We start from the raw sequence: 13,073 nt of genomic DNA, 5'->3' as shown, positions 1-13,073 counted from the left end.
AGCAACCTTATTGATAAGAATGTGGTAATTGCTGGGGACTTTAACACCCCACTTACAGAAATGGATAGATCATCTAGACACACGGTCAATAAAGAAACAAGGGCCCTGAATGAGACATTGGATCAGATGGACTTGACAGATATATTTAGAACTCTGCATCCCAAAGCAACAGAATATACTTTCTTCTCGAGTGCACATGGAACATTCTCCAAGATAGATCATATACTGGGTCACAAAACAGCCCTTCATAAGTTTACAAGAAGTGAAATTATACCATGCATACTTTCAGACCACAATGCTATGAAGCTTGAAATCAACCACAGGAAAAAGACTGGAAAACCTCCAAAAGCATGGAGGTTAAAGAACACCCTACTAACGAATGAGTGGGTCAACCAGGCAATTAGAGAAGAAATTAAAAAATATATGGAAACAAACGAAAATGAAAATACAACAATCCAAATGCTTTGGGACGCAGCAAAGGCAGTCCTGAGAGGAAAATACATTGCAATCCAGGCCTATCTCAAGAAACAAGAAAAATCCCAAATACAAAATCTAACAGCACACCTAAAGGAAATAGAAGCAGAACAGCAAAGGCAGCCTAAACCCAGCAGAAGAAGAGAAATAATAAAGATCAGAGCAGAAATAAACAATATAGAATCTAAAAAAACTGTAGAGCAGATCAACGAAACCAAGAGTTGGTTTTTTGAAAAAATAAACAAAATTGACAAACCGCTAGCCAGGCTTCTCAAAAAGAAAAGGGAGATGACCCAAATAGATAAAATCATGAATGAAAATGGAATTATTACAACCAATCCCTCAGAGATACAAACAATTATCAGGGAATACTATGAAAAATTATATGCCAACAAATTGGACAACCTGGAAGAAATGGACAAATTCCTGAACACCCACACTCTTCCAAAACTCAATCAGGAGGAAATAGAAAGCTTGAACAGACCCATAACCAGCGAAGAAATTGAATCGGTTATCAAAAATCTCCCAACAAATAAGAGTCCAGGACCAGATGGCTTCCCAGGGGAGTTCTACCAGACGTTTAAAGCAGAGATAATACCTATCCTTCTCAAGCTATTCCAAGAAATAGAAAGGGAAGGAAAACTTCCAGACTCATTCTATGAAGCCAGTATTACTTTGATTCCTAAACCAGACAGAGACCCAGTAAAAAAAAGAGAACTACAGGCCAATATCCCTGATGAATATGGATGCAAAAATTCTCAATAAGATACTAGCAAATCGAATTCAACAGCTGATAAAAAGAATTATCCACCATGATCAAGTGGGATTCATTCCTGGGATGCAGGGCTGGTTCAACATTCGCAAATCAATCAACGTGATACATCACATTAACAAAAAAAAAGAGAAGAACCATATGATCCTGTCAATCGATGCAGAAAAGGCCTTTGACAAAATCCAGCACCCTTTCTTAATAAAAACCCTTGAGAAAGTCGGGATAGAAGGAACATACTTAAAGATCATAAAAGCCATTTATGAAAAGCCCACAGCTAACATCATCCTCAACGGGGAAAAACTGAGAGCTTTTTCCCTGAGATCAGGAACACGACAGGGATGCCCACTCTCACCGCTGTTGTTTAACATAGTGCTGGAAGTTCTAGCATCAGCAATCAGACAACAAAAGGAAATCAAAGGCATCAAAATTGGCAAAGATGAAGTCAAGCTTTCGCTTTTTGCAGATGACATGATACTATACATGGAAAATCCGATAGACTCCACCAAAAGTCTGCTAGAACTGATACATGAATTCAGCAAAGTTGCAGGATACAAAATCAATGTCCAGAAATCAGTTGCATTCTTATACACTAACAACAAAGCAACAGAAAGACAAATAAAGAAACTGATCCCATTCACAATTGCACCAAGAAGCATAAAATACCTAGGAATAAATCTAACCAAAGATGTAAAGGATCTGTATGCTGAAAACTATAGAAAACTTATGAAGGTAATTGAAGAAGATTTAAAGAAATGGAAAGACATTCCCTGCTCATGGATTGGAAAAATAAATATTGTCAAAATGTCAATACTACCCAAAGCTATCTACACATTCAATGCAATCCCAATCAAAATTGCACCAGCATTCTTTTTGAAACTAGAACAAGCAATCCTAAAATTCATATGGAACCACAAAAGGCCCCGAATAGCCAAAGGAATTCTGAAGAAGAAGACCAAAGCAGGAGGCATCACAATCCCAGACTTTAGCCTCTACTACAAAGCTGTCATCATCAAGACAGCATGGTATTGGCACAAAAAACAGACACACAGACCAATGGAATAGAATAGAAACCCCAGAACTAGACCCACAAACGTATGGCCAACTCATCTTTGACAAAGCAGGAAAGAACATCCAATGGAAAAAAGACAGCCTCTTTAACAAATGGTGCTGGGAGAACTGGACAGCAACATGCAGAAGGTTGAAACTAGACCACTTTCTCACACCATTTACAAAAATAAACTCAAAATGGATAAAGGACCTAAATGTGAGAAAGGAAACCATCAAAACCTTAGAGGAGAAAGCAGGAAAAGACCTCTCTGACCTCAGCCGTAGCAATCTCTTACTCGACACATCCCCAAAGGCAAGGGAATTAAAAGCAAAAGTGAATTACTGGGACCTTATGAAGATAAAAAGCTTCTGCACAGCAAAGGAAACAACCAACAAAACTAAAAGGCAACCAACGGAATGGGAAAAGATATTTGCAAATGACATATCGGACAAAGGGCTAGTATCTAAAATCTATAAAGAGCTCACCAAACTCCACACCCGAAAAACAAATAACCCAGTGAAGAAATGGGCAGAAAACATGAATAGACACTTCTCTAAAGAAGACATCCAGATGGCCAACAGGCACATGAAAAGATGTTCAGCGTCGCTCCTTATCAGAGAAATACAAATCAAAACCACACTCAGGTATCACCTCACGCCAGTCAGAGTGGCCAAAATGAACAAATCAGGAGACTATAGATGCTGGAGAGGATGTGGAGAAACGGGAACCCTCTTGCACTGTTGGTGGGAATGCAAATTGGTGCAGCCGCTCTGGAAAGCAGTGTGGAGGTTCCTCAGAAAATTAAAAATAGACCTACCCTATGACCCAGCAATAGCACTGCTAGGAATTTATCCAAGGGATACAGGAGTACTGATGCATAGGGGCACTTGTACCCCAGTGTTCATAGCAGCACTGTCAACAATAGCCAAATTATGGAAGGAGCCTAAATGTCCATCAACTGATGAATGGATAAAGAAATTGTGGTTTATATACACAATGGAATACTACGTGGCAATGAGAAAAAATGAAATATGGCCTTTTGTAGCAACGTGGATGGAACTGGAGAGTGTGATGCTAAGTGAAATAAGCCATACAGAGAAAGACAGATACCATATGGTTTCACTCTTATGTGGATCCTGAGAAACTTAACAGGAACCCATGGTGGAGGGGAAGGAAAAAAAAAAAAAAAGAGGTTAGAGTGGGAGAGAGCTAAAGCATAAGAGACTGTTAAAAACTGAGAACAAACTGAGGGTTGATGGGGGGTGGGAGGGAGGGGAGGGTGGGTGATGGGTATTGAGGAGGGCACCTTTTGGGATGGGCACTGGGTGTTGTATGGAAACCAATTTGTCAATAAATTTCATATATATATATAAAAAAAATAAAAGTTATTCGGAATTCTCAGCCCATGACAGCCACTTAACTGCAAATGAACAAGGCTAGGAATATGAATTTTATATAGTCTTTTGAAAAACTTTGGAAGTGTATGCATTGGACAGAAGTTAAAGATCCTATTCTCTTTTGACTAGCAAATGATAAAAACACATGGCTGTGGTTTTGTTCTTATGTGCGTGCATGAGTATTTTGGAATTCATTGTAATGACCATTCAGTATAACCCTATGCATTATGCTTGGCAAATTTTCAAGTTGTTCACTGGTTGGAAAAATGTATACCTTACTCATCAGGTAAGAAACAGTTAATGATAAAAGAATGTGTGTACTTGGAAGAAAACATGGGCACATTTGAGATAAAGAAATGGACTCTCTGAATGTAGTATTTATGGTTCAAGATTTTGAGAATCTGTTACTTGTGGCCTAGCAAACTGTCTTAAGTATAAGGAGGATGGTGAGACTATTCACTAGGCTAGGCATTTCTGTGGTAATAACACATGAATAGCCAACAAAAAAAACTTTTGACCTGAGAAAATTGATTGGGAATAATCAAAAAGCAGTATTGTGGGGAAAATATAGAAAATTGTTATTTTTAGCATTCATCAAGTGCTTTCACACATGTTAATTCTTTGATCTTTGTATTACCCTAGTGAGGCATGTGTGGCAGATCTTGTCATCATTCTTGTTTTACCACTGAGATTTGCCTAAGGTTACACAGTTGTTGTTTTTTTTATAGCAGAGCTGGAGAGAGAATGACCTCTTCCAGTGCCACATCCCTACTGTGTGGTAATGACTTTCTGTGTTTTCCAAGAACTAGCACAGGTGTATATCTAACTGATAACAATTGTTACAGTATGATGGCAGCTAGGATCGCAGATGGCCCCTTAACCAAAGGTCACTTTCAGACAGGATCTTTGTTCTGGTCTTCTCTCCTTTTCCTGTCCTTTGCATGTACTCACAAAGCCTGTCAGGATAATTGCAAAAATAGTGTGTGGTACAAGCTATCCGTCATCTTTCCATCCATCTGGTCAGTAAATTAATTTGTGTATTTGCCTATATTCCCACAATTCATGGCTACCCTGTCTGTTTTCTTCCCCCACATACTCAGACTGTACATTTCTGACAGTGAGAGAGGACTGGGTAGGGTGACAGTTGCTCTGGCCATTTACCCATGTGTGATAAATTGCTTAGTAATCTCCACAGCACCTTCATGCATACGTTGAAAGTGTTTAGGGCATTGTAACTGGGGAAAATCTCCAATCTTTCATAAATAACCATTAATCTGTCCCTTTTAAATTCAGCTTTCCACATCTGTTTCAAATTGTTCAGTGCTATTCCAGGAGTGCATTAAAGCTCCAATCCAGGTGGTATTAAGGGGATAAATGAGCCACAGGGAAAAGACACTCTGTATTTTTCTTAAAGCAATTCTTGCTCCTTTTTTGCAAAGTTAGGAGCCAAGCAATTTACGATTAAGATTTTTGGAGGATATCCTCTATCATTTTAAGCCATCCTTGTCTATGGGTTTTAAAAAGGCAGCTTTAGCTGTGCCTTGCTAGCATACATTAATGTTTTACTCTGTACGGGTAGATGTAAATACCTTTCTATGAGCAAATTTAAAGTCCTTTTAATTCATTATGGTTCACTGTGGATTCTTGTTGGGGAAAAATGACTTATAACCTAAAAATGAAAAAATTTCAGCTAGAAGTAAGGAAGTGTCTGAATGTGCATTTACATTTGTGATATTCAGGAATTTCAGAGAAAGTTATCAATAATTCTAGTTTAACACATTTTTGTAAAGGAAGCAACTTGCTTTTCAGGACAGAAGTCATTATTTTATGAAATGTCAATAGTATTTTGTGTCTGCTCTACTTTTATTTAATGAAAATTATAAAAGTACATCTTTTCTTACTGTGAATAGCCCATGATGTGTTTTCTCAAGTACTTTCCAAAGAAAATATGTTCTTAAGACTTAACTAATCTGCACTGTGTTAGATTTACAAAAGTCACATCACGTAATTTAGAGAATGCCCTGCAGAAAAAATGCATATGAAGACGGCACTGTATGGTACGTCAGATGACATGTAGCAATGAAACAGGAATGTTTTCAAATTGACCTTGAAGAAGTTAAGGGACTCCCAGGAACGAATGTCAGACAGGAGGATAACTGAAAGATTTCCTATCCCTGGCATTTGTAAGAGGCATAAAAGGAACGACAGGTTGATTTTCTGACCCAGAATACAGTGCCCACACCAGAATGTAAAGAAGAAGAAAATTCAGCTGCATGCCTCTCATCAAAGTTAGTAAAAATTTCATAAATAGATCATCACATAAAGTGCACAAAATCATTGGCTTTGAAAATGGTTTATTTCATCGCAACAGTCTGGTGTTCCATCCACGCGTAGGGGATTGACAGCTTCTCCACCCATTGGCATTAATGAATTATCAATGTACATCCCACACACATCCACCAGGGAAGCAAAGACACTCCTCCTACACATTACTTTGTTTTTAAATCTTCCAAATGTTGTAGGATGGTTATTACCTTAATAAGTGGAAAATCATTGAATACAGCTCATATTCTCTCCCATAGCTAAAACTGACATCTGATAGGAATTAGTGAGGAAATGCAGTTTTATTCATGTGTTAAGATATGTTAAATTATCTCTCACTTCTTTGTCATCTCAGGGAAACCTAAGACCATTAAAGAAATGTAACCTGCATTGCTATGCTAAGGCATTTCATTAAGGAAAGAACAATTCAGAATGACCTTGGTAGTCTGTTGAGTGAAAATTTCCCCCTCCTGAGAGAACTCCAGTCGTGTTCTTGAAATGCAGTGAAAAAGAACAAAATGGTTGTTGATACAGTAACCATATGTCCTGGTTTACCCATAACGGTCCCAATTTATACCTTGTGTCCTGACATCATTATTAATCACTACCCTTTCCTCTCAAAAGATCCTGGTTTGGGCAGAAAATTGCATGTTCCCCCTAGTTTTAGAACATTTCTTACCCAACTATGCCCCTTCCCCTACTGTCTAGGACAGTTAGAGTTCCCATTCATGCTTTTCAGGTAGAACTCTTGGTTTTACAAAGGAAGAAAGACAAAAAAGGGGCACCAGTCCATGCATCTTCAGAAACTATAAAATTCGTTACTGTGTCTTTTACTCTTGCATTCTTTGTGTTCTTGCCTCCTTTCTATTTTATGCATTGCCTTCTTCAACACAGTGTGTACTTATATAAAATGTCAGAGACAGGTCAAGCAATGCCACTATAAGAATATTTTCATACAGAAACAGTTTAATGCTGCTCAGTGCTTGACACAGTATAAAAGGAAAGTGTGGTATGTTTTATTCTTTTCAGCTAAGAGGATTTGGAGGTCATGCTACTCATTGACATAGGACTATCAGATTGAGAAATACCTCAAATTATAGACATTTGTTAAATGCTTACTATGCATTTGGCACTCTGTTGTAAAAGAAAAAAATGATGAAGATATTGTCCTGGTTTCAAAGAATTCAGTCGAGTAATGGAGAAGACCATGCAGAGCAAGAATGACATCCATGTGGTGGTATAGCACTCCTAGTATGTGAAGGTGCAGTAGAACAGGGTGAGATTACATCTGCACCTGCAGACTGATGATGGTTTTAGAGAAGAGATGACAGATTAGTGTGTGCACCAAGCTTTGGTGGAGGAATAAGTCCAAGTATCATTCTATATTTGGGGGACCCTGTGTTTTGTTTTGGGGAAATAAGTGGGATTATGTTGGCCAACAGGCGCTGTCACAAAATATCTCTGCTTCTCTTTAACTTTACTTTCCATAGATGAGACCATTTGTTCTTTTTCTGATGAAGAATGTGAATTGACAGTTCACCATTCTTACAATAGCTATCATTTTCCATCTTGTTGATTTATCTTCAACTACAGTTTTGAAAGACCATCATAAAGCTCTCTCTTTAGCTTCTCCCCTGAAAAATAGACTTATTTCCCTTAGTGCACTCTTATTTTACTTTTTAAACAGTCACCCTTATCCTTTTCTCTTCTGAGTCTTCTCCTGTGTATGGCTCCCACACACATACCCATATATATTGAACTCAAGTAGCATTGCAGTGCATTTATGTAAAAAGGTCTGGCAAGGCATACAGCCCCCCACATATCATACTTGTTTACTTGTACCTCTGTGTCATGCCTAAAATAAATAAAGCACTCAGAGGATGCAGTCAAATGAGAGTAACACTTCATTCCAACCTTAGAGCTACTTGTTTTCATCACCCTCTAGTCTGTGACTCTCCTCCCTCTGGTGCATCCTTCCTGCCTCCTGGTTCCAGTAATTCCTTTAAGTTCTGTTTTCTATCTTCTTCTATCTACAGTTTCCTCCATGACACTCCTGCTCCATTGACTTTAAGTTTCCCCTCTGTATAATTGCCATTAAACCCAGGTTATGTGTTCGGATGGATTATATCATCACTTCCATTCTTGACTTTCCCCCTGGTTTTTAACTCCCATGGTCTTCTCTTCCTCACCCACTCCTCAGGCAAGCCCCACAGACTGTGGTGCAGTAATGTCTCCAGCAAAGGTCCCCTTTCTCTCTTACCATGATACAGTCCTCTAATGATATTCTTACCTACCAAGCCATGCCCATCTTGCACATGGATGCCAGTTTACTTCTTCTACAACACATAACCCCTTGATGGAAACCCCCTCACCAGTGATAAATTCAGATGTCTCCGTCAAACTGGCTCCCTGCAACCTTTTAGCTCTATTTTCCTCTGTCCTCCTCAATGAGTCTAATGCTTGTGTAGAGAGGCAGTGCTGAGCTCTGAACTTAGAACATCTGAATTTGAAATCTGGTTCTGTCACTTTCTGGCTCTGTGATCATGGGGTGATCATTTAACTTCTCTGTGCCTCATTTTCCTCACCCATAAAATGGGGATAGTAATTGGGCCTATCACAAAGAATCATTGTAAGGATTATGAAATGCTCAGAGCAGTGTGTAGCATACAGAAAGGGTCCAATGAGTATAAGCCATTATTAGACTCCATTTGCTTTTCCTATACACAACCTGTATTTTCATATCCCTATGACTTTCTCATGCTTTATTTTGTTTTTGGAATGTTTTCCTCCATTTTCATCTCTATTCATTCAAACCCTGCACATTTTATGTTCGTATTCCCCCTCTCTCTTCCATGCAGCTTTCAGGCAAATATTGAAAACATCTCTCCAATTTCCATAGCCTCTCTTCTGCACCTAACAGTGTTTGGCCCTTTCAACCTTATATTATAAATATGTGTATACGTATCTTTCCTCTGAAAATATAGGGGAAACAGAAACTGACCTATGAAATTGTGCATTTTCCTCAGTGCCTAACCAAATTAATATTAGATACTGTATTTGTTGAATAAATGAATATTCCACTTGTTCACTTACCTTTTCCCTGATACACAAGTGCAATACAGTTTTAGAAACTTGCCCAAATTAACATCTTTTCTTTGCTTATTTAATTGATTTCTCTTTGTCCTAATGCCACCCTTCCCCCTTTTCAACTACACTTCCCCTTTCTTCCCCACTCCCTTCCTGCCTCTTCCCTTTTCTTCTTTTCTTCCTCCTCCTCATTTTCTTTAACTCTGTATTCCCACTTTGTAAAATTTTCTCAACAACCTCATAGCCAAGCTGTCTAGGCACAAAGGGATACTGCTTCAGGAGGGAAATATTTTATCATTTTTTGTTACTTTTCTTTGTCAAAAATAGCTGAGCATGTGACATCCAGTCATAATGCTATTTACTCATCTGCATTACTGAGAATCAGGCAATTGTTAAATAGCAAATAAAAATAAGCCCAATTTTTAGACAAGGAGAAGTAATCTCCCAAGCACTTTTAAATTCCATGCTCTGATTGTCACCCTGTGTTTTGAGTATAATTTGTCTTTCCGGAAAAGGGAAACAACTGTAGGTTTAGTGTCATGAGATTCTTTGTGTGTGAAGTAAAACAGAATGTTACGTTGTTTCAGGTGTGCAACATAGTGATTTGACACGTCTGTATGTTGCGCTGTGCTACCATCTATCACCGTACAGCACTACTACAATACCATTGACCGTGTTCTCTATGTTGTACCTTGTATTCTGGTGACTTACCCATTCCATAACTGGAAGCCTGTATCTCCTACTCCCCTTCACCCATTTTGCCCATCCCCATCCCTCTACCCCGTTCCCACTGGCAATGACCAATTTGTTCTCTGTATTTATGGGTTTATTTCTGCTTTTTGTTTGCTCATTTGTTTATTTAGAGTCTACATAAGTGAAATCATATGGTGTTGGTCTTTCCATGACTTAATTTGCTGCCGAAGATGGCAAGATCTCATCCATTTTTATGTCTGAGTAATATCTCATTGTATGCATACACCACATCTTCTTTATCCGTTCATCTATCAGTGGACACTTGGGTTGCTTCCATATCTTGGCTATTGTAAATAATACTGGAATAAGTCTAGGGGTGCATATATCTTTTCAAATTAGTGTTTTTGGGTTTTTTGGGTGAATACCCAGTAGTGAAATTACTGGATCATATGGTACTTTTTTTTTTAATCTTTTGAGGAAAATCAATATTGTTTTCTACACTGTCTCTACCAATTTACATTCCCTGATGAGTTATTTTTAAAAGAGGAATTTGATAAAGGGTCTCCAAGATTAAATTCTTAAGTATTTTTTTTTTGTCCTTTCATTGCTTATGTTTTCCTTATTCTGCCAATTTCTTTCCTCCCTTTTCTCATTTACAATGTCATTTTTACATATTCTTTCCTCTAACATCTTAATTGTCCTCTTTTCTTGATCAGTGCCCTAGCCTTTCTCCTAAATCTGAAAACCACCTAAAACGTCATATCATGTTGTTTTCCATAAGTCTTGAAATGTCTCCTGTCTTATTGGAGAACTCTTAGGAGTTCTGTTAAAGATACCAATAGTAACCATTTAAATCACATCTCTAATTAATTGTGAGCCTGCACAAAACCAATGTATCTACTTGTATTAGTGAATACAAAATAGAAAAATCAAATATGCTATTCTCTGTATATAGGATTGAGGAGTGTAAAGTGAGTAAGATTGAATGGTAGTTTGGAAAGTCAAACTTGAATTCTTATTTTAAAATTATCATCTAAAACAATATATAAAGTTTAATTTCAAAATCTCTCTGCTTCTGCTTTTCTTCCTGAGCCATAATAAGTAAATCAATGCTTAGGACTGGATAAAACACGTGAGTAATTTTGAGAACTCTGAGTAACAACACTATGTATACAGCATTATGAGATTATCATTTGTGGTAAGTTGGTTCTCAACACTGGTGTTTCCCCCCCTAATTTAGGGTAGAAATTTAGCATCTGGAGAGGTTGGATTTTTTCCAAGTGATGCTGTCAAGCCTTGCCCCTGTGTAAGTATGAGTATTTTCTTTCCATTTTTTTCTGGTTTTGATGCTATAATTAATTGTGCAAGAATGTACAAAGGATACAATCTTGTCACTCAATAATTTTATTAATGTTTTCTAGAGGGATCATATTATTTCAAGTTTGAATGCATGGTCAATGTTATTAAAAATTCTAAAATCACTATGATTCCACTCCATTAGAGATACTTTTTAATGGTATATGCAAGGGGAAAATTTAACAGTAGAATTTACAAAATTAAACTTCTGTGGGGTGTTAGAAAGAATAAACCAAAGCTACAGATGAGATGCATTTTCCCCCTTTCCATGGAGGTGAGATTTATTTTATTCTATTTTATTTTATTTTATTTTAGTTTCCATGGAGGTGAGATTTAATTTATTCCTAGCCATTTTGGGTTATAGAGAGATATTATACTTCAACTAGTGTGTTTGAAAGCATAATAGAAAGCATGAAGGTCCACAAAATCTTTAATCAAATCTCTAAATACGTTTTTCTGTGCTTTAGTTTGTCATTACTATTTCTTTAATGTCATAATGGCATTTTCGGATGTCATTAGATACAAGGAGAATGAATGAGTATTTACTCAAATATTATGGATGAATATAACATAAAATGTACTCTCTGGTACCTTATTAGATTTATAAGTTTCTGTTTAAGGTGACATTATTTTATCATAATTTGGTGTTTAGGGTGGATTTTTCTATGAAACTTTTGAAGTTCATAATGGTTTGAAGTAAATGAAATTCCTTCATTAATATAATGGAGTTAATGGTTAAAGAAAACTATCCTTAAATTATCTCTCTTGCTATAATATTTTAATCCTTTCTATATTTACAGGCTCTCTTTAATATTAATAAATGTGCATGTCTGCCATCCTTTATTTCAGAATGTAGTCTGTAGACTAATTCACTCTACTCATTCCAGCTTCATTAATTTCAAAAGTGAAGGGAACCAAAAAGCATTTGCTATTCTATTGATTCTGTGATCTAATGTCACATTTTTTTTATCTAATAATCTTTAAAAACTGTTGAACTTTGATACCACTCTTAGTTAATTGTGTAAGTAAAATGAGTTTTTAGTTAGTTTTCTGTTGCTTGTATGAACAAGATTTAGGATTCCTATACTTAAAACAATGATATTTATATGTAGGCAGGTAGCAGGAAATCTCCTACGTTCTAACATTAAGATGTTTGGGAACCTAAAGACATCAAATCAAGAATATTAAACATTTCATATACCAAGTGCTATTATGCTTGTACAGCCTTTTACATAAGGCATAAAATGAACATTTGAACTTTTAGGAATATTCTGGCACATAAGTAGATATTTAATACATTTTGTTGGTTGGATGAACAAAGGGGTGAAAAAGCAAGCCAAAGTTCCTAGCTGAACCTAGGTAATTAACAATGGTAGAAGTAATTATATCAGCTTATATTTAATGGTATTTGGTGACTCAGTTACTAGAAGGAAAAACGCATTCAGAATTTAAAGCTGGTAAGGAGTTGTAGAGGAATACATAATTATGGATGGGGCTACTAGCTAAATGCTGTTTTATAGCTCAAAGTTAATAAATAGTTATTAAAATTTTAGTGCTTACTTAATACAATTATAGATTCATTCGTTGGTGGTAGGATATGTTAGGTGAAGATTAGTAGAAGGAGAGATGGGAGGAAGGGTAGATTGAAAGAGTTTAGAAGGTGGTATCTCTTTTGACCCTGGGACATTTTGTTTATCAGGGAATGGAATATTCCATTCTGAGTTCAAGAGTTATTCTTCTGTATGTGCTGTGCTAGTTTCTTCAAATGTTCAGAGAGAAAGTTAGAAGTGAGAAAAACACAGGAGCATAAATGAAACAGTTTTATTTCTGGTAATACGGTACCTGGAGACCAAGCCTGGAGCTGCAGCACAGTGCAAATTTGGGTATCTCTGTGACGCCAGGAGTCCTCAGTGGATGAACAAGA

The 13,073-nt window shown here is 36.9% G+C and overlaps 1 protein-coding gene across 1 annotated transcript in view; it reads left to right on the top strand.

The window, feature by feature from the left end:
• VAV3 (vav guanine nucleotide exchange factor 3) overlaps nt 1–13,073 on the top strand; it is a 375,285-nt gene that overhangs the window by 322,384 nt on the left and 39,828 nt on the right. The window contains exon 21 of the mRNA XM_030328294.1: nt 11,034–11,099. Coding sequence (XP_030184154.1) covers nt 11,034–11,099 — 66 coding nt within the window. The remainder of the gene's footprint in view (nt 1–11,033; nt 11,100–13,073) is intronic.

This window comes from Lynx canadensis, chromosome C1, assembly GCF_007474595.2.
Source record: "Lynx canadensis isolate LIC74 chromosome C1, mLynCan4.pri.v2, whole genome shotgun sequence".
NCBI lineage: Eukaryota > Metazoa > Chordata > Mammalia > Carnivora > Felidae > Lynx > Lynx canadensis.
This window is presented reverse-complemented; position numbering and strand designations above follow the sequence as displayed.